We start from the raw sequence: 23158 nt of genomic DNA on the forward strand, positions 1-23158 counted from the left end.
TATATTGTAATGTATATAAATTGTAGTATATTTTATAAGTAGTAGTATATATACATTGAATGGTGCGTATACACGTGTATATATCTTCTATAGAAGTGTATATTTAACGTATACATGTGTATATGTTTTATAAATTAGTATATAACTATATCTATATATATTGTAATGTATATATATTGTAGTATATTTTATAAGTAGTTGTATATATACATTGTATGGTGCATATACACGTGTATATATATTGTATATTACGACTCATCCCATGAGTCGTATGCACAACATAGGAGTGACCCATTGAAATTGTATCCAAAGCAGTGTGTCTTTATGAGCAATATGTTAAAGGTATGACTTGGCCCTAGGAGTCGTCAATAAGGGTACGAGTCGTTTGAGGCCAAGTCGTGAGAACATCAGTGAAGACTCCTTGAGAATCTATCCAAGATACGAGTTGAGGGGTTAAAAATTATGTGAGCATGATGCGAGTCGTAGGTTGAACTCATAGGTTAATCAATGTGTTCCCCCTAAAGACTGCCAAGATTATGAGTCATAGAGGCTAGTCGTACCATTGCGTACGAGTCATATGGTAGAATCGTAAAGACTGACGAGTAAATTCTTAAAAGTTAAGTCAAGGGCCTTTTTGTCTTTTACCCCTTATAACTCCCAACCCATGACACTATACTAAGGAGAGGCGTTAATTTTCCCCTCTTTTTCATCGATTAAACGACATAAAATCTCTCATTCCATCCTCAAGAACAAGATTATGATTTCTTCTCAAGATCATCTCACAAGTTTCAAAGGTCAAGTTTACCTTACCAAGACAATAACTTTAGGTATGCGGGTTCATGAAAAAGGATATTGTTTCATACTTGTGCCCAAAACTTTTTTTCAATTTAAAGTTATATTATTTGCAATTAGGGTTCATACCCAAATCATCTTGTCTTGAGTTTATAAAATTATCATGTGATTGAAGTATTAAAGTGCATACATGTTCTCACCTATTTATGTTTTGACTTGAAGATTCTCTATTATGATTTGAATATCATGAGTTTGATTTCAAAACATTGATTAAAGATTTCCAATCAAGTTTTGAGCATGATATTGTATTGCAAGTTATATGAAAGTAAATATGAGATTTAAGGCTTAAGAATAAGCGCTAAGTTTACAAGAAAGTTTGATCTTTTGATTCAATGACAAGACTTGAAATCCACAATTGTTTATCTTGATTATGATTTAAAGCAATGAGAAGAATAATTGGTTTCTAGTATACAAGCCCTTATGCTATTTTAAGGTGGATTTCCTACAGTAGGATCATATAAGTATTTAAGAGTAGTATTTAGTACCCGAGAAGGGAATGAGAGTGAGCGTATCTTAAATTTTTAGAAACTATGAGCCATAATAGGTTAAGCTTTTTCCTAATATGGATAAAGTTAAGAATGGTGATCACTAAGATAAGGTTCTATTTCGATGGCAAAGGTAGAATAGCTCTCCCCAACGTGGGTAACATGTTGGACTCCATGGTAGCTCAGATGGTTTATGTTGGTTAGAAGAATCTCCCATAATCAAGTTTAAAAGCAATGATTTTAAGAAACAAAGTGTTATGGCTCACTAAGTTTATTTATATGCTTTATGCTCTAGGTTTATGATTCATAGACTTAAGTATCACTCGAGATCAAGGTGAGTCATTTACGTTTAGCATGCATCATTTGAAAGATCTTATACTTATTTAGTCGTTGTTTTACTTATGAATTCACCCCCACATACTTAGTATATTTCAGAAGTGATCCACATTTATGTCTGTGTGCTACATTGTCTTATAATGTAGGTTCTGGTGCTCATTTGCAGCAGCACGATTGGCTTCGGCATCATTACTTGGATTCCTCCTTGTAGTGAGTCCTCATAGTCTGAGGTCCCAGATCATCAGATTTCCCTTATGGATAATAGTAATTAAGTATTTGATTTTAGTTTTATGTTCGAGTCAGTTGGGATCTGTCCCGGAGTCTCTCTAGTCACAAGTAGAGGCTTGTCTGACAGTGAATGTTTAATTTTAAATTCAAGAAGTTTGTGCAATGATTCCCAAGTTAAAAATTCACTTTAAGTTCTGAGATTGCTTATTTATAGCTTTCTTCATATGATAGACATCCTAATTACGTGAGTTCTAAACTAAAAAGATATCATGGGTTAGCTTGGGGTTATTCTTAGACCTAAGCACCATGTGCACCTAGAGAGGCACTCTCGAGGAAAAATACTTGTACTTAGACAAAATTTACAGTTACGTACCTTGAACTTTGTGGGGTTCTTATGACCCCCCTAGACTATTTTTTACCTTATTTAACTGACATATATTTTGCCCACATGGACCACATAGTTAGTGCGTGAAATACACGGGCTCCATGTGCGTGAAATACATGTAGTGGTCAAAGGGGCAAATATATGTCAGTTAAATAGGATTAAAAAATAGTCTGGGGGTCATAGGACCCCTACAAAGTTAAGTATGCGTAACTGCAAATTTTGCCAAAGTATAGGTATTTTTAGCACCTTTTTTACTTTTTTGAATTGGAATGATCCATGTTCTTTAACAATATAATATACTAATAACTTTTTAATTATAAAAAATGGTGCATATAATTTTAATTCAACTTCTACTTGTAGTATTAAAATAATTTAGTCCACCAAAAAAAGTGATTGATATTGTTAAAAAAGCTTATATTCACTCTATTTATTTGAAAACTTAGTTCAATGATAAATAATGTTTTATATTTATTTATGTTATGATTAATTTTTATTTTTTGATAAAATAGTTCGAATTTAGTTGTTAGTTTCTTTTAAAAATTGTCAGAAAATTCATAATTCATATAGAAGACGATAAATTCCTTCAACCTCCTAACTTTCTAGCTAGTAGAAAGACAATCGTATATAAATATTTTACAAAATTTCTATTGTAAATTAAAATATTGATGAAGGATATCATGATAATATCATAAATCAATCAACATCAAATAAAATTAGAAAAGTTCATATAATCATTGTGTAATTAATTTAAAAATGTTAAAGTTTCAAATATTATTTTTGTCAACCTTGTGATATTATTTGGGAAAAAAATTATACTGTCTCTTCAACTTGACTTTAAAAACTAAATACATCTCTCAATATTTTTTTTTATTTTAATATTGTGATATGTCTTTTTAAATTTAAGAGAAAATACCCAATCACCCCCTGAATTTTACCCAAAAAGGCTATGACACACTTTCACTTAAAGGGGGTTCTATTACCCCCTGAACTAATTAAAAGTGTAATTTTGACACCCTTAGTGCCTACGTGGCACATATGTGGCACACACGTGTGCCTACGTGGACACTTTAGTGTGTTGTGCCACGTATGTGCCACGTAGGCACTAAGGGTGTCAAAATTTCACTTTTAATTAATTCAGGGGGGTTAATGAGACCCCTTTAAGTTGAGGTGTGTCATAGCCCTTTTGGGTATAGTTCAGGGGATAATTGGGTATTATCTCTAAATTTAATTACTCCCTCTGTCCCATTTTAGTTGGTTATCTTACTAAAAATAAATTACTCACATTAGTTGATCATGTACTAAATCGAAATAGAATTGATTAATTTTTTCAATGATACCCCCACAATTCATAGTATACATTAAAATATGAACAATTCCAATTTCAATATTCATTTCTATGCTCATATCATTAATATTGTTAAAGGGTAAATTAATAAAAATTTTCAATTAATTTATATTTTTTAAAAAATCGTGTAAAATGAAATGTCCCCAACTAAAAAGGGATAGAGGGAATATGTAATAAAGTAAAAATCTGAAATATAGTTGGAGGCCTATTAATATTTCAAATAAAAGAATAAAGACTATTTAAATTCACGGTTTAACTTAACAGACTATTTTGCTCATTTTTCATACAAAGAATAAGGACTATTTTAGCAATTGTTAGTTTGTAAGGAAAATCAACAAAGTTGAATGACATTATTGGAACAAAAAAAAAGATAAATGACTTTAGTAGGATATTTTCCTAAGTTAGTTGACAATATGAGGAATTGACTCCATTTAGTTGTAAATAGTTTGCCCAACTTTCCCCATATAAAAATAAAACTTAACTTGATATTTTAAAACCAGTCTAATCTAGACACTCCTCATATCATTAGCTAGAAATCAAATTTACTTGTCATCGAGAGCGCTAAAATATGGTAAGGCAATTGATAGAGTACTTTGTCTAAAATGCAAGAAAACTTAGTTTGATATGTCAAAATGGGTCCAAATGAGATAATCCATGAAGACATGTCTCACATTGAGAATGCTAGAATTTTTCAGTCCTCATGTGCTCCAAATAGGTTTTGACTGCTAGTTTCCTAGAGAAAAACTCTTTGAGGTACTTGTCCAACGTGATGGTATTGAATTGTGGCGAATTTTCAGAATTAATTAAGGAATCGGCCGGTCCTATTTCTGCTTCTAGTTTTGGGTTGAAAAATACCCCAATGGAAATCCTCCTTGTATGTTCATTCACTATTACTTTGTGCTCTGGGCTTTTATAAAAACCATTGCTCCAAATCTGCATGTTTAATTAAAAAATAAGGAAAAAAAGAGTTAATTGTTAAAAACATGTTTAAATTATGATTTTATCATGATTTTCACACCCTAACTATTAATTGTTGAATTTTTTTGGTCTAAACTTGTTGACAATAGGACTCTTATGCAATTCTGTATTTCTAGTAAGGGTGACAAAGAACTATTTGTATCTATATATACCCATTTTAAGAGATGAATAAAAACAACCATACATAACCTAAATTTCTACATGGTAATAGAGCAACCTAGTATATTGCCGTAGATTGCCATTTTTCCCAGTTATCAAAGATGGGAGATTCTACGCCTTCTTTTGGCAGCACTACCAAACCCATGAACTCAACTGTAGCAAACCCTACCTCAATTATAGTTCAACAAGAAAACTCACCTTTTCCAAGGGGATTTATTCTTGACGAAATAAATTTCTCACTATGGTCTCAATTGATGGAGATGCGTATCGGAGCTCAAAACAAGGTTGGCTACCTAACTGGTGAAACAAAGAAACCTGAAAAAACTGACTCGAATTATCCAATATGGATTACGGAGAATCATAAGGTGAAGGGTTAGTTGATTGACTCAATGAGTCCTACCCTAATACAATGGTTTATCAGACTTTCCACGGCGAAGGAAATCTGGAAAGCTGTTACCAAAATATTTTATGATGGTTTAGATGAGACTCGATTGTTTGAACTTAATCTGAAATCCTTTACCACTATGCAGAATGAAAGGCCCTGTCTACGTATTATAATGAATTGGTTAAAAATTTTCAGGAAATTGATCACCAAACAAATATGCAGGATGAATCAGTTTAGGATATTCTTCAGATGCACTCTATGATAGCAAGGCTGCGAGTTCACATATTTCTCAATGGACTTGATGCAGAATTTGATCAAGTTCGTGGAGAGATTCTACAAAAGGACCTAAATCTTGATCTTGAAAGTAAATATGATTATGTCACAAGAGAAGCTCAACAGAGGTAGACTATGGAAAGTGCTCGGCTGATTCATGAGAGTTCTGCCATGGCTGTCCATCATAGCAGTCCTGTTAAAGGTCGAACTAATCATCCATATGGTAAGCCTAATAATCTTACTTGTATCCATTGTGGTGAATCAAGACACTCAAAACAACGATGCTACGAGATTATTGGCTATCCATATTGGTGGGATTTCTCGAAGAAACCATGCAAAGTCACTCCAAATAGAGCTGCAACCATAACTACATCAGGAATTAGTCAGCCAAACAATGATGGTAAAATAGAACATCGTGTTAATATGACACTGTCATGTATTACCAGTAATAACAATGTTAATATTACTGCACCTTCTATGAGTAGTACTTGGATTATTGATAGTGGAGCATCTGATCACATGACCAAGGACCGAGATGAATTACAATCACTAAAACCATCTTCTGAACCCTTTATTTCTACTACTAATGGAGGTAGTTCTTCGGTTATAGGAGAAGGACCAGTTGTTATAACAGATACTTTAAAACTTGACAGAGTTTTAGTTGTACCTTCTCTTGATCATAATCTTCTATCTGTTATCCAAATTACCTCCTCTCTCAATTATACTGCAACCTTTTGGTCTTTTTTGTATCTTTTTGGACATTCTAACTCGGGGGACTCTTGGTTATGGTGTTAAGTGAGGAAATCTCTACTTTTTGGAATTGACTAAAGGTGGAGAGAAAAAATTTAGTCATGCATTCCGCACACATGGTGTTGAGAAGGCACACGACCATATATGGTTATTGCATAGAAGGCTCGGACATATCTTGTTCGGTTATCTTCAGAAACTCAAACCAAATTTGTTTTTAGGTTTAGATAGCTCAATTTTTCTTTGTGACATTTGTGGATTAGTGAAAAATCATCGTGTTCCATATTTATCAAGTTTGAATAAATGTTCTAAGCCTTTTGCTGTTATACATTCTAATATTTGAGGCCCTGTAAAAGTTGAATCTCTATCTCAAGCTCGTTATTTTATTACTTTCATAGATGAATGTACTAGAATGATATGGATATCATTACTTCGGAAGAAGAGTGATGCGTATATTGCGTTCAAAGATTTTTATAATATGGTACATACTCAATATCAACGACAGATTCGTGTGTGTTAATCTAACAATGCAATGGAATTTTGCAATCTACCATTGATGAATACCTTTGGCAACGAGGTGTACGCCATCAAACATCTGGCACATACACACCACAAAAAATGGTCTAGAAGAAAGAAACAAAGAAAAGACAAATTATGGAGATTGTTCGTGCATCTCTCTTTGGTATGAATATGCCAAATATTTATTGGGGGTAAGTGGTTAAGTCTGCGGCTTATCTTATTAATCGAGTTCCATCTCGAGTCATTAATTTTGAGACTCCGCAGCAAAAGCTCCATTCTCTCTGTTCTCTTCCACATCTTCCTAACTTAGAGCCAAGGATGTTTGGTTGCACGGTTTACAGTCACATTCCCAAAGCTTTGCGAGGAATGTTAGATCCGTGTGCAAGACGGTGTGTGTTTATTGGCTATTCAGAATTTCAAAAAGGATACAGGTGTTATGACCCACAAAATAAGAAATTATATGTTACTCTTGATACATCTTTTCATGAGTCAGAACCTTATTATGAAGGCACAATAACACCTTCAGCTCTTCCGGGGGATACTGAAAAAGAAAATACTAGAATGAATGTAGCTTTAGGAGGAGAAATAGAGTTCCTGGAAGTAGAAGCTCATGAGGAAAGATTAAATGCATGTACTGGTATCTTGGAACAAGATGGAGTCTCACATGAAGACAAAGAAGGAACCAGGGAATAAGGAAATAAAATTTGCGAAGCCACAAATAAAGAAAATGAAGAGATTATTCCAAAAATAACAATAACCATGCTATTAACCAATGAGTCCTCTCAAAATGTTCTATATGATCATATACCTCAGGTAAATCTGTCTAATGACCCTTATCTTTCTTTTTTCCCTTTTACACCCATTCACACCCGACGGTTCTCTTTCCTTCAGGTAGTGAGACTAGTTCCCAAGTTTGATTTTTCTGCAAGGCCTCTATTTCTTTGTTCATTGCCTTCCTCTATTGTGATTATGCTAATGCTTCCTGCACACCACTAGGAATAGACACTTTGGACAATTAACAGTTAGAGTATATGATATTGATAACCTTTTGGTGGAGGTATAATTACTAATGAGATACTTTGAATTGGCATTAAGATCAGGTTCATATTTTATTTTTGGTATACCTTTATTTTTTCTTGATAGAAAATAGGAAGGAGGAAGATAAGGGTCATTAGACAGAGGTACCTGAGGTATATGATCATGTAGAGCATTCTGAAAGGACTCATTGGTTAATGGCATGGTTGTTGTTCTTTCTGGAATAATCTCTTCATTTTCTTCATTTATTGCTTCACGAATTTTATTTTCTTCTTCCCTGTAAATGGTTGTATTCTGTAAAGCTTAAAGCAGATGGAAGTATTGATAGGTATAAGGTGAGGTTGGTAGAAAAATGATAAACACAGAAGTATGGAGTGGACTATCAAGAAATATTTGCACCAGTGGCTAAACTCAATACTATTCGTATCCTCATATTAGTTGCAGCAAATAGAGATTGGTCGTTGCGACAATTTGACGTTAAAAATGCATTCTTAAATGGTGACTTAGAGGAAGAAGTTTATATGGAGCTACCACCCAGAACTATGCACACTTACAGAAAAAAGGTATGCAAATTAAGAAAGGCATTATATGGCTTAAAAAATCACCACGGGCATGGTTTGGACATCTCACGTCTGCAATGACATCAGTGGGTTATAAACAAAGTAACTCTGATCACACTTTCTTTATAAAACACAATAAAGGGAAGACAACTGCATTGATTGTGTATGTTGATGAAATGGTCCTGACAGGAAATATTTCTGATGAAATGGATCAACTTCAAAGTTCTTGGCATCAAAATTTGAAATGAAACCTAGGACAATTGCGATATTTCCTAGGCATTGAAGTATCAAGGTCGAGACAGGGAATTTTCTTTTCTCAAAGAAAATATGTAGTAGACTTGTTGATAGAGACAGGGATGCTAGTGTGCAAGCCAATTGAAACACCTATGGAGACAAACCATAGACTCGAGAACTCTTCGGCAGAGAAAATAAAAGATGTAGGCATATATCAACGTCTAGTAGGGAAGTTAATCTATCTGACTCATACAAGGCCAGACATTGCATATGCTATAAGTGTTGTGAGTCAGTTCATGCAGAATCCAACGGAAGATCATATGAAAGCTGTATATAGAATTTTTTGATACTTGAAAAGAGCTCCACGAAAAGGGATTTTGTTCTCGAAGAATGAGAAAACTATCATCAAAGGCTATATAGATACAGATTCGGCAGGAGATCAATTGACTAGAAAATCAACAACAGGGTATCTCACTTTTGTCGAAGGAAATCTTATCACGTGGAGAAGTAAGAAGGAAAAGATTGTCACAACGTCTAGTGTAGAAGCAGAATTTTGAGGGATGACCAATGGCCTGTGTGAGCTATTATGGATTAAATATGTTCTAAAGGATCTTGGAATTGAATACACACGGCCTATGAACTTGTTCTGTGATAACAAGGCCGCAATTCAAATAGCAGAGAACCCCATTCAACATGATCACACTAAGCATGTTGAAATTGATCGACACTTTATTAAGGAGAAGTTAGATTAAAAGATCATACATTTTCCATTTGTCAAGTCTAAAAGTCAGCTAGTAGATGTACTCACCAAGGCTATTTCAGGAAAGATCTTCCACATAAAGATTGGCAAGTTAGGCATGATAGACATCTATGCACCGCCTTGAGGGAGAGTATTGACATTAGGACTATTATGTAATTATGTTTTGCTAGTAGGGGTGACAAAGAACTATTTGTATCTATATATACCCATTTTAAGAGATGAATAAAAATAACTGTACATGACCTAAATTTCTACAAAACTATCACCACTTATTAATGTGAAACACCAATACTTTATATGTGTTTTTTACTACCATTATCTGAATAAAAGAGTTTATGGTTAAAAACATATTTGAATTATCATTTTTTTGGTGAATTTCACAGCTTAAACATTAATTGTTCCATTTTCTTACCTGATTGATCACCATCTATTTATTAAAAATATATCTCAATTATCACATATTTCAATTTTCTACCTCTTAGGTTTTCAGGTAGGAAAAAAGAACAGTTGATAGTTGAGGTTCACATGTCTTAATACAAAGATGGTGATCGTTCTTGTAGGAAAAAAAAACATCTGAGATAGCAGTGATAGTACAGATTTGAAACTCACAAAACTCCAATACTTCCGATGTGTTTTATGTCTAAAAAAATTAGAAATCTGTATAGTACAAAAGTGTCAAAATTTACCTCAAGAATATCTCCTATGTTCACAATAAAGGCATTAGGAAGGAAGTGCACCGGCATCCAAACACCATCGTGTTTAACTTACAATCCTTCCACTCCATCAACTTGGTGAACTATGGTGATTGCACTGCCGACCGAGTGAGCTGCCAGCCCCATTACCAGATTTGGTGTAGGGTACGGTGGATAGTAGTTCATCCTCACTGATTGCATTACCTTCTCATACATTTTCAGCATTACCTCCCTATCAATTTCTAAAGTTTCTGCTATACACCCTAGAAGGTCTATTACAACTTTCTTCAACTCTACCAAATAAACCTCGAGACTTTCTCTGTAATAAAAGTAGATTACCATGTGTTAGATATCTATTTTAGTTAAATCATTTAATTAAACAGATGTTCGGTGCATAAAATACTGACGTAATGCATAATCAACCTCTTAAACTTGTCAAAGAATTCTATTTACACACTCGAATAAGTATAGTTATAACTAAACACGCAACTCCTAATAATGTATTCCAGTTAGACACATTCGATTTAATTTTTTTTAAATATGTATGTTTTCATTCAACAATTAGATAGTTAAGTTATTCACATAAAACATGTCATCTCCTTTAATTATATACGTTTTGTTGAGGCAAATACATATAATTAAATGAATGACATATTTGATGTAATTAATTTTACTATGTGATAATCGAATGAAAATACAATTTTTTTTTTCCAAATTTGTATTGAAAGTGTTTAATTGGAGCACTGTAGTAGATATTGGAATGTTCAATTGAGAAAAGACTTAAATCAAATATCTAAATGAAATATCCTAACAAATTAAGAAGCTAACTATGTGTTAAGCCTAAAATGTGTATACCTTAGTGAAGCAGGGATCTTTGGAATAAGATGTGGTTGTCTTGCGTTTAACGGATATGTATTCATGTAAAATCTCTCTACATGATCTGAATTTACCTCTTCTCCAATTACAAGATGCCCATAGCCTTCCTTGTTTCCCGATTGTGGTGCAAAGTTCATTTTCTCTTCTGAGGGAAGTCCATAAAAATTCTCAATTGCCCAATCTAGTTTCTTCATCAATGATGGACATACTCCATGATTTGTCAACTGTATAAACTATTTCCGATCACTTGAAAATCAATGCAAACAGATGTATGCATACAAATTAAACCCCATAATAGATTTTTCATGCAACCTATCCCCCACCATTAAAAACAAACATGTCACCATTATAGAATGTCATTCACAATCAACATACAATAAGGTATCTGTATAACAGCATCCTTATATAGCAATATCTCACTAAAAAAGTTAAATTTTCTCAGAATTGAACTTTTATGTCATATTTTAAATCACTATATATCAGTAATTTTTTTAACCATAATAGAAACTATGGGAAGTACTACAGTTGGTGCAAATTCTCAAATTGAGGACTTCACACAAATCAAAAATTATATATGAGCTATGGAGTAGGGTCAGTGATGGACCAAAATTCACAATGAAGGAGGATGTTGAAATTAGAGATGTGCTAAGTGATAAAGGATGAGTATGTAGATGTTGATTAAGAAACTTGAAAAAATGACAAAGCCAAATACTTTTTTGCATGTGGACTTTGACCAAATGAGCATGACATAATCTCGAGTTTTACCATTAAATCATAGAAAATCTGGAATACTCTTGTGAATGATCATGAAAGAACGACTTCAGTAAAAAAATTCAGAGTTGCTATGATCTCTATTGATTATGAAACATTCTAAATGAAATCAGGTGAATCACTCCAATATGATCGGTAATCTTACAACTATTGTGAACAAACTAATATCTCTAGGGACGAGACTTATAGCAGAAGCTCTCGCGAGAAAAAACCTAGAACTCCTGCAAAGTCTTGAAATGTGAAATTAATGTCATCAGAAAAGTCATAGACTTTACAATCATGACACTAAATGAATTGGTGGAAATCTAAAACTGTATGAAATGAACATGAAAAAATTAAAAACATATAAGGGAAGTAAGCATAAAACTGTTGCTCTCAAATTGGTTGAAAGTGATGGCTGACCTTGATCGATGAGGAAGAGATCCTCCGATAAAAAAAAACTTCAAAAGATTCCTTAAGAAAGTCAATGACTATGGAAAAAGGAGCATCATTGGAAAGGCAGAAAGCTCTAACAAACACAATCTAAAGGGTGCTTTAAATGTGATAAAACTTATCATTAGATTAAGGAATGTCTCATGTGGGAAAATCAATGGAGAAAAAATAAAGTTGAGAAGAAACATGAGAGGAAGGAACAAGTTCATATAACAAGAAGGCCACCTTAAAGTTGTGATGGTAGCATGGAGAAAAATGTCTGATGAGGACTCACATAATGAAAATATCTATGAAAGTTCCTTGATGGTATTTGAAGACTCAGATTCAGAAATTGACGACAAGGCTAACACAAATGTATTTGACTTGAAAGATAACTAGATAACGCACAAATAACACAAATCAAGACAATAGGATGTTGCCAGAGAGAAAATTATTTAAGTACTTTAAAAATTATAGTAGGGTACCAAAATATCATCAGAAATCAGGATAAGCTAGAAGGGTTGAAATACTAGTAGGAAGATATTCCAAGTGATTGGGAAACTTCATCAGCTTAAAAAGTTGTTGATCAGGTTGAATAAGGATAAAGGTAGATATTAAGATGCAAGCTGAAAAAGCCATACAAGAACTAATACAATGTCAAGGGAGGATACAACAGAATCCAACCAATATGAACCTTATTCAGAAAGAAATTCAGCAAGCTAAACATTGCATTAAACTGAAGCAGGCACGTGAAGAATTCCCAAGACAATGAAGTAAGGTACAATGGTTGCAAGAGGGATATCAAAACACAAAATTTAATCATCGTTTCTTGAAAGTGTAAAATAATGCTAATAGAGTTTTTGCAATAAAGAACAAGGATGGGGAATATATAACAGGCGTAGAAAAGATAACTACTGCATTTGTGGAATATTATACAGATCTACTAGGCTCTAGGCATGAAAACAAAGCACATGCTAGTAGTAATTTGATAAAGACTGAAGATCAAAAAGTTATGTTGGAGGCTCAATTCACCGTAAGGGATGTGAAGAAGGCATTATATGTGGGACAAAAGGGATTAAGAATCCTGGACCAAATGACTATGAAGACCAATTCTTTAAGGATAGCTAGAATACAGTGGGATTTGATTTAGTGGAAGGGATCTTAAAATTCTTTAGAGATAGACACATGCTAAAAGGGGTCAATAACATTATCAAAACTTTTATCCTTAAAGAAATTCATAATGAAACAAAATTTTAGACCCATTGCTTATTGCAGCACAGTGTAAAAGATTATCTCAAAAATGTTATGCTCAAGGTTGAAAATAGTACTACCAGAGAACATTTATGAAAATCAAAGCGCCTTTATGCAAGGAAGAACTATTGTACAAAACTTATTTATTTATAAATATTTAATGAGGCTGTACAATACAAAAAATACCACTATCAAATGACTTGTAAAAATTGACCTCCAAAAAGCTTATGACTCATTGGAATGGAGGTATGCGGAGGAGATACTATATGGTTAAACTTCTCTCATAAATAAATGAGTTGGGTTAACGAGTTCATAACAAAATCACAATACACTATATCCTTGAATGATGGGGTACATGGAACAATAAAAGGAAGGAAGGAACTTGTAACACCCTAAACTTTTGGGCTAAAAATAAAATAAATTGGACCGCTCTTCATATGTACTTAAATCAAAATCTAGAAATTTTATTGTATCTAGGTGAAAAGGTCATATTTTAAGTGTCGTAGGGGTATTGGGTATGAATTAAGGGCATGATAAATCTCTAAAACAAATTAGATCTGAAAGGTCCTTTAATGATTAAGTTTTCGTATATGTTCATACAAGGACCAAATTTAAACAAGCATTTCTCCTAGAATATTAGAGTTACATGACACATTACCTATAAATTAAAGATTTATGAGTCTTCTTTCCAACGCCACCAACATCTCATCAATCCGAGACCCAAGTAAAAAGTTAAGTGTGTTTTACTAGGAACAGCCAGAACAACTCTATATTAAATGAAAATTTTCTTTATTTTTCTTTTCTTTTCATATGCTCGTAGGGGTGATTTCATACTTTATTTTTTAAATTAACCCCAAGTGATTAAAACCTAATTCTCCATCAATTTTATACGTTAAGACTCCTAGACTTACTATCCATCAGTTACACGTTACAATACAAACCTCCCTACCTTCTTCAAGTTTCACATGATAAAGCCTCACTTTTCCCCATCAGTTTTTCATTTGATTTCCATAAATAAAAATCCTTATTTCTCCTCTCAAACTTATGTTCTAAGAAGTTCCACAGAATAAGTTCAAGAAATGAAGTTTAGTTTTCTCTTTGCAATCTAAAGATCTTCAAACGTTTTGAGCTATGTAGAATCGTTCCTTCTCATATGCTTTATGTTTTATTGTTTCTCCCAATTTCAATAAATCTCAAGTTATGTTTAGAGTTGAATGAATCTTTATATTTATCAATTAAGTTAGTATGTCAATAGGTTTATGAAACAAAAATCTAGAAAAAAAAACCAGCAAATTTCTTCGAATATCTGGAAAATCACCCTAATCCATGAATATTCTTCATTTTTTTTAAAACCTATTAAGTCCTATGAATTATTGCCTGATTTGTAAATTCTAGGTATTTGAAACTATTGGAATCCATGAACCCTGTAGGTACTGATTTATGATTTTGAGTTCATAACATAGAAAGGTGAAAATAGAGATAGAAACTTGTTAACGGATGGATTGATTATTTTGTAATCCTTAAGATGAACTCCGCTGATTTCCTATAACCAAAGAATACAACCTTTTTATTGTTTTTCCAAGATACAAACTGGAACTCCAATTCTTAAGATGCAACATATGAATCTCAACTGGAACATCCATAATCATTCTTGAATTCATTGAGTACTCTAAAAGCCATGATCTGAGAACTTAATGGAATGCTTTCTGTAAGCTTGAATATGCTCTTTCTTGATTTTGTTTCCTCGCCATTAAAGGTACAAATCGATAAGTTAATTGTTCCGTTATTAAGAAAAAAACCAACGGAAGCTATCTTTAACTTTAAATAGGAATTATGGCTTCTAGAAATAAGGTTTCAAATTGCTCCATGATGCTTGTAAATTTAATGAAAAAGTTTTGATATGAACCCTTTAACAAAATGTATCCTCACTCGATAGAAAGCTATGAAATGGTACCAAATCAAAATCTTATGAACCTAAAGTAGTTGAATTCCCAACATGAGCCTAAGAGGCTAAATTATGTACATGAGCCTAAAAAGGCTAAGCCACGAGCATGAGCCTAATATGGGTAAAACTTTAAATATGAATAAATAAGATAACTTCATGAGCATAAAGGAGATGGTTATCTGACCGTGAAGGCATAGGTTTAAACAGCAAATGCCCAAAACTATGTTTGTCAACATATGATAAAGATCATTTTGCAAGTCGGATGACTCTCTCTTTTTATGTGTTCCAAAAGGGGTCTAACCATGGATACTTGCTAGCAAATTATATCATGTCACGTCCTATTCCCGACAAGGTATAGAATAGCTTAGCTGATCGGGATAAGATCAGAATCTATACGCTCACATAGTGTTTATGACGGTTCACTACTTTCTCCCACTAATAATTAAAGGAATTAAATTTACCTTGCTTATTCAATTATAGATTTGGTTTACATTCTTTGTCCTTTCCAGTTGTCTTCGCTTAAATTTAAATTTATTGTCATTTATGATCTCTTGTTATACTGTCCTCCTGAAATGGTTACATACCAATACATTCCACGTATTGACTATCTTTGGCGCTACATAATTTTATGATGTAGGTTTTGGCTCTTAAGTCCTCGGTCAGGTTACTCATTAAGATTCTTAACTTCTGTTATTGGTGAGCCTCTTTCCTACGAGGAGGCTGGATGAGATATGATGACTTCTCTATGTTTTCTTTCCTTTCAGTATTGATACTAATTAGAGGCTTCACAGGTTGGCATAGTTTTCAAAAAAACTTTGTAATCTATGTTTATTATTTGTCATAACTATTGGTAATATTGAACATTATGCTGTACTAATAAACTTTGTTGAAGTTTTATCCCTTCAAAAAATCATAACTGAAATCTATATTATTTTCGTTTTATCCGTTTGTACTAGAAGTATGCTTGGGTGATATGCCAGAACATTCGCTCATACTATCTATAGTATTGGGTGTGTGCCACGTCTAGGGCCCTATCTCGGATCGTGACAAACTTGGTATAGAAGACCAGAGTTTAAGTATCCTAGGGTGTCTGTGAAGCTGTGTCTAGTAGTGTCCTAATTATGGGTGTGATGTGCTCCACACTTATGATTTGGAGGCTGTAGGGCATTTAAGAAATATTTGTATTCTTTCATACTCTAGATCGCGTAATAGAGCTGCCCTAAGAAACTTATGCAAACTCATGTGTTTCTGCCATTGTTCTTTCTATACCTCACCTTTAAGGTGGTAGATGCAGTAAAGGTCATATTCCTATTGATGTAGTTCTCATAGAGAGCCAACTAAAAAGTTAAGAGACTCCACGAGATATTAAGAAGAGACCATTAGTGTGTTTAAGTTCTTCATTTTGAAAGGATGAACCCTTGTTTATATGAATCATGTGTTTGTACCTGTGGTAATATGTAGTCCTAGACCTTTTGAACCTTGTTACTGATGACAACTTTAATTGAAAAAGTATGTATGTCAATGCCTGGGTAGTATTTTTCACTTGAGAGATTGTGTAGTTTGGGTTGTTGTAAGTCATAAGCAATAGAATAAATTCTAGGTCCAGAAATATTAATTCAGAAGTTTAGCGGCCTAAAAGTGGAGATGGTAAATTGATCGAAGTATGTATCTGGAGTCATTTATCCATTAACTGAGTGATGAGATTTAATGTCCTTAGGTGTTGGTCAAGGCGTAAATTTGATGGTGGAAAGTAGAGCATGGATTTTTTGATACGATGACTTAGAAGTATACTTGAACTAAGAAGAAAGTTAGGACGACATGTGATGGTGTTAGTAAAGTTTAAGTCTATGTTGTGAACAGGAGGATAGAGTGGTCAGGAATTAACAAATTTAGGCTACCCCTTGTGTTTTAAAGAGAGTACCCCCACTTATTTTTTTAGATCTATGAATGTAGTTTAGTTAAGTCATTGAATAAGTAGTAGTTGTGTGTGAAAAAAATACGTGGATAGATTGCAACAAGATAGCCTTTGAGACTAGATTAAAAATTTACTATTTTGTCATGAGGCCTCAATGACCTAGTGTTTCTTGATTATCTTCGGTAGCAATAATTCTAAGTAGTATAAGTAGATGAGTGATGCCATCTATGTTTAGTACTAGAACGTAAAGCTTAACCTTAGATGATCGTTGTTGTAAGAAAAAGGGTAGCATGAGAGTGATAATGTTAGTTAGGATTTGATACAGTGGACCTGACATAACGTATGCGAGAAATTAAGATGTTAACTTATGAAAAGTGTGAAAGTGTAAGTGTGATATATGCGGGATCCAGATGAATAAGTGAATAAAGGCTAAAACATTTGATGATGAGGAAATCTTAAGAATTATAAGGGAAGATGTGTGCTCCATAAGAGATATATATTGTAGATGATATTCTAAGCTCCTAAGTGTGGTGTGTTCCTAGTTTATTATTCTTGATATTGTGTAAGGTGGAGAGATTCTAGGTATGAATTATATGGTAATCCTAAGGTCTGAATCGGGAGATTATAAATAAGACAGTACAATGTTGAGTCTCTTGATATAAGTTTTAATTTTATAATATTGGGTGGATAGAAATTTAGAGGTGTAATGATTGTAGACTAATAAGACCAGACCAACTTGTTAAGTTTTTAAGGAAATGGGCATATATACCAATAGGAGCATAAATTATAAAATGATGGCCATAGAGGAAAGCAAAAGTTTAGAGAAGTGTCTCAGTAAGAAGTCCTAGCAAAGATTAAGTATCTACAAATATAGTCTATTAAAGAGAGTAGCATGTATGTATATAGTGATATCCCGACCATGCAAAGTAAAGTAATGATAGATCAGTTTAGATAATAGGTCAAAAAACTTAGGACACTGAATTTTAAGCTAAGGGGGAGATGATTGGGTGAGGAACCAAGTCATGTATTTGGATACAAATAGTAACGTAATGAGTTCAAAAAAATATCTAGAATGAGAAAGCGACCCATTCTTATCCTAAAATATCCCTTGTACTTCAGTCACTATGATACTCTACTCATGTACCTGTATTAGCATTATGCCCATGATCTAGGTTTATCAATTTCATACTGATTCACGTTCATGCTAAGTTCCTAGAATGAAAATAAGCTTAACTAAATGATCCCAGACTCCATGAATCCATGAATTCCAGTATGCCCATTCTTATGAACTCACACTTTTTGATATGTTTTGAACTCGTGTCATGTCATTATCTATATCCAGAATGATCCTTCAATAGTGCTTTATGTATTTGATATATGAAATATTCGTGCCTTTTATACATTATTCCTAGGACACATCTTTATTAGTAAGGTCACGATAGGTATTAGTAGTGATTGAGCAGTATCCCTTATATTCCTGATGCTCATATTCTAGTCCTTCAGTGGTATTCTTTATGACATAACAGTGGTGTGATATCAGTTGAGTAATGGTTGGATAGGAGTGACTAGATATTCCTTGTTGTGATGATGGCAGTGTAGAGATTCATCTAAGATCATAAGCATGGATGAAGTGCGAGTCAAAAATTAGCTATATGTAATAGTTAGATGAATTCATATGGGGTGTCTCCTGGCCAGAGTACATGAAATTGCAGTTTATAGAGTTTCTAGGGTAGATGGAGAAGATTTTTACTATTAACTAGGAAGAAACCATGAAGTTCTTATAGTGATGAGCTTAGATATCATGTCAATACGTATGCGGCTAAATACACTATGAAATTTGTGACTTCTTAATTAGAGTTCGAGTATGGATGTTTTCATGATGAGAAAAGGTAATGTGCCTGGGTATAACTGTAGATGCAAGAGATTCCTTGTTGAGTTTTAGAACTAACCTAAGATCAAGTCAATAATCAAGATGAAGGTTCTTAAAGGGAATTAGATTATGGGATCCTGAAATTCAGACTAGCATGAGTATTTTAGTTGTGGCACTTTGTACCTCTGAGTAGGCTTGGACAGGGTAAGAATGTGTTAGAATCCGACTTTAGTACTTGTACGTGCCCATGTGAGAATTGTATTTTTGAAATAATAAAGTTTAATATTCATGGAAAAAAAGATAGGTTCAAAAGGTGTTTCTATGCTCTAATGCTACCAGTATTAGAAGTGAAAATACCCATATTCCTATGTCTAATGAACCCTTATTTCATATTATGTAACTTCAGATCGAATAGGAATTATGTCTTAGTCTTCGTAATGTCATTCATGCTCTATAAGCCCTATTTAGATAACTAAGATATCCCTATAGATCATACCTAAACTCATGTCTTACGTTGTTATTTTCATTTCCCATGAAACTCATGTCCTATGACATGTCTATGTTAAGTCTTGTGCATTTCATGACTCGTGTTTGTATGTTTCTTCCATGGCCTGTTACGGCGCTCCACATGTTAGGAAAGTTCAATTCATTAAGAAATAGTTCAAGGGAGACAGACTATTTTGGTATTCCCATGTAAGGTACTCATCAATGACCATCATTCGAGGACGAATGATCCCAAGAGGGAGATATTGTAACACCCTGAATTTTTGGGCTAAAAATAAAATAAATTGGACCACTCTTCATATGTACTTAGACCAGAATCTAGATATTTTATTGTATCTAGGTGCAAAGGTCATGTCTTAAGTGCCGTACGGGTATTTGGTATGAATTAAGGGCATGATAAATCTCTAAAACAAATTGGAGCTGAAAGGTCCTTTAATGATTAAGTTTTAGTATAGGTTCATACAAGGACCAAATTTAAACAAGCATTTCTCCTAGAATATTCAGAGTTACGTGACCCATTACCTATCAAATTAAAGAATTTTTAGTCTTCTTTCGAATGCCACCAACATCTCATCAATCCGAGACCCAAGTAAGAAGTTAAGCATTTTTTACTAAGAACAGATAGAAAAACTCTATACCAGACGAAAATTTTCTTTATTTTCTTTTATTTTCATATTCTTGGAGGGGTGATTTCGTCCTTTGTTTTTAAATTAACCCCAAGTGATTAAAACCTACTTCTCCATCAATTTTATACGTTAAGACTCCTAGACTTACTAATCATCAGTTACACATTAAAATACAAACCTCCCTACCTTCTTCAAGTTTCACGGGATAAAGCCTCACTTTTCCCCATTAGTTTTTCATACAATTTCCATAAACAAACATCCTTATTCCTCCTCTCAAACTTAAGTTCTAAGAAGCTCCATAGAATTGGTTCAAGAAATCAAGTTTAGTTTTCTCTTTGACATCTAAAGATCTTCAAACGTTTTGAGGTATGTCGAACCGTTCCTTCTCATATGCTTTAAGTTTTATTGTTTCTCCCAATTTTAATTTATCTCAAGTTATGTGTAAAGTTGAATGAATCTTCATCTTTATCAATTAAGTTAGTCTGTCAATAGGTTTATGAGAAAAAATCTGGAAAAAAAAACAAGCAAATTTTTGCGAATATCTGGAAAATCATCCTAATCCATGAATACTCTTCATATTTTTGAAACTTATTAAATCCTATGAATTATCGCCTGATTTGTAACTTTTGAGTATTTGAAACTATTAGAATCCATGAACCTTGTAGTTACTATTTTATGATTTGGAGTTTGTAAAACAGAAAGGTGAAAACAGAGACAGGAACTTGTTAACGGATGGATTGTTTGTTTTGTAGTCCTTAAGATGAACTCCACCGATTTCTTGTAACCAAAGAATACAACCTTTTTATTGTTTTGCCAAGATACAAACTGAAACTCCAATTGTTAAGATGCAACATATGAATCTCAACCGGAACACCCATAACCATTACTTAATTCATTGAGTACTGTAAAAGACATGATCTAAGAACTTAATGAAATTCTTTTTGTAAGCTTGAATATGCTCTTTCTTGATTTTGTTTCCTCACTATTAAAGGTACGAATCCATAAGTTAATTGTTCCGTTATTAAGAAAAAAAATAACCGGAAGCTATATTCAGCTTTAAATAGGAATTATGACTTCTAGCAATAAGGTTTCGAATTGCTCCATAATGCTTGTAAATGTAATGAAAAAGCTTTGATATGAACCCCTTAAAAAATGTATCCTCACTCTCCAGAAAGCTATGAAGTGGTACCAAATCAAAATCTTATGAACCCAAAGTAGTTGAGTTCCCAACATGATCCTAAGAGTCTAAATTATGTACATGATCCTAAAAAGGCTAAACCACGAGCATGAACCTAATATGGATAAAAATTTGAACATGAATAAATAAGATAACTTCATGACCATAAGGGAGTTGGTTAGTAGACCGTGAAGGCATAGGTTTAAACGACAAATGCCCGAAACTATGTTTGCCGACATAGGATAGAGATTATTTCGCAAGTCGGATAACTCTCCTTTTTTTGTGTCCCAAAAAGGGGCTAACTATGTATACTTTCTAGCAAATTATATCATGTCACGTCCTATGCTCGACAAGGTATAGGACGACTTAGTTTTTCGGGCCGAGATCAGACTCTATACGCTCACATGGTGGTTTATGACGGTTCACTACTTTTTCTCACAAATAATCAAAGGAATTAAATTTACCTTGCTTGGTCAATTATAGGTTTGGTTTACATTCTTTCCCCTTTCCAGTTGACTTCACTTAAATTTGAATTTTATTGTCATTTATAATCTCTTGTTGTACTGTCCTCCTGAAATGGTTTTACATACCAATACATTCCACGTATTGACTGTCTTTGGCGCTACATCATTTCATGATGTAGGTTCTGACTCTTAAGTTTGTGGTCCGGTGCCTCATTAGAATTCCTAACTTCTGTTATTGGTGAGCCTTTTTCCTACCAGGAGGCTGAACGAGATATGATGACTTATCTATGTTTTCTAGTAACTGCATATTTTTTATATCTTTTTCTAAAATTTTATATAACTTATCATCGTAAGTATTTATAGGAGTAGTTAGGTAGATATGGTATATAACTTACTCTAGTCATATAATATTCACCAAAAGCTTTTTCTAATATGATTTTTCTTATATCTGCTACTTTTATATTTCTAAGTGCATACAAAATAAGTATTTTGAATTTATCTACCATCACATCAGATATATTATCATTCATTTTTCATAAATTTGCTTTTTTTTCAAAATATTCCCTTCAACCATGTACATAAAATATAGTCATCTTAGCTTACTATATACTAGATTATTCTTAAATAATATGTTCTTCCGTCACTATTAACATGGTAATCCGGATATTTTTCCCTTAAACAGCGCCTCTACTCTGGTTACTCCCCGCCACGGCTTCTTGCCTCATTGGTTTCACCTTTAGGATGGCATAGTCCTTAGGGATATTTCTCCGTTTCCTCTTTGTTAATAAACTTCTTAACATATTATTCTTCGAATAATTCTACTATAAAGTAACTAATATGAATTTATTTTATCATATCATGATTGTTGGGAATTATAAAATTAGCTATTCATAATTATAAATAGATATACCTGTTCGGGTAGCTTTGTTGTTTCTGAGTTTTGTTGTTCCATAACTTTTTCCATTGGAATATGTTTATCTAATTAACTGAGTAATATTTTTTTTTTGTGGATTGGAGAGAGTAAAGTGTTTCAACGCATGAAGGCTTGCTCTCTGCAATGCCTTCTGCTTCTGATATATATAGAATGAAACTTTACAAGCTTTACGTCTTTACATAAAGAAAAAACAAAAGCTAATGTTCAAAAAGTCAAAAAGCCTATCTAGGTACCTAAAAAGCCTATAAAATAGTAACTTACAAAAAGTCTACAAGAATAATTACTATCCTTACATAAAGTCTACAAAGAATAGTAACTTACAATAATTACTATCCTTTTTCCGTAAAGAATCTATACAATATATTTTTCTTGTCGTCCGCTGATTTTGTCGTATCTGCTATATCTCCATTATTGCTCTGTATCTGCTCCATTATTTATCTT

General features: G+C 33.2%; 1 protein-coding gene across 1 annotated transcript in view; it reads right to left on the minus strand.

Moving 5' to 3' along the window:
• Positions 1-7579: 7579 nt before the first annotated feature.
• Positions 7580-23158, minus strand: part of LOC107841649 (protein SRG1-like) — a 63983-nt gene continuing 48404 nt past the window's right edge. Inside the window, exons 3-6 of the mRNA XM_047396209.1 lie at positions 10829-11073; positions 10050-10292; positions 7878-8004; positions 7580-7684 (exon numbers count right to left, since the gene is read on the minus strand). Coding sequence (XP_047252165.1) covers positions 7580-7684; positions 7878-8004; positions 10050-10292; positions 10829-11073 — 720 coding nt within the window. The remainder of the gene's footprint in view (positions 7685-7877; positions 8005-10049; positions 10293-10828; positions 11074-23158) is intronic.

The sequence above is a fragment of the Capsicum annuum genome, chromosome 9 (genome assembly GCF_002878395.1).
Source record: "Capsicum annuum cultivar UCD-10X-F1 chromosome 9, UCD10Xv1.1, whole genome shotgun sequence".
In the NCBI taxonomy this organism is placed as follows: Eukaryota; Viridiplantae; Streptophyta; class Magnoliopsida; order Solanales; family Solanaceae; genus Capsicum; species Capsicum annuum.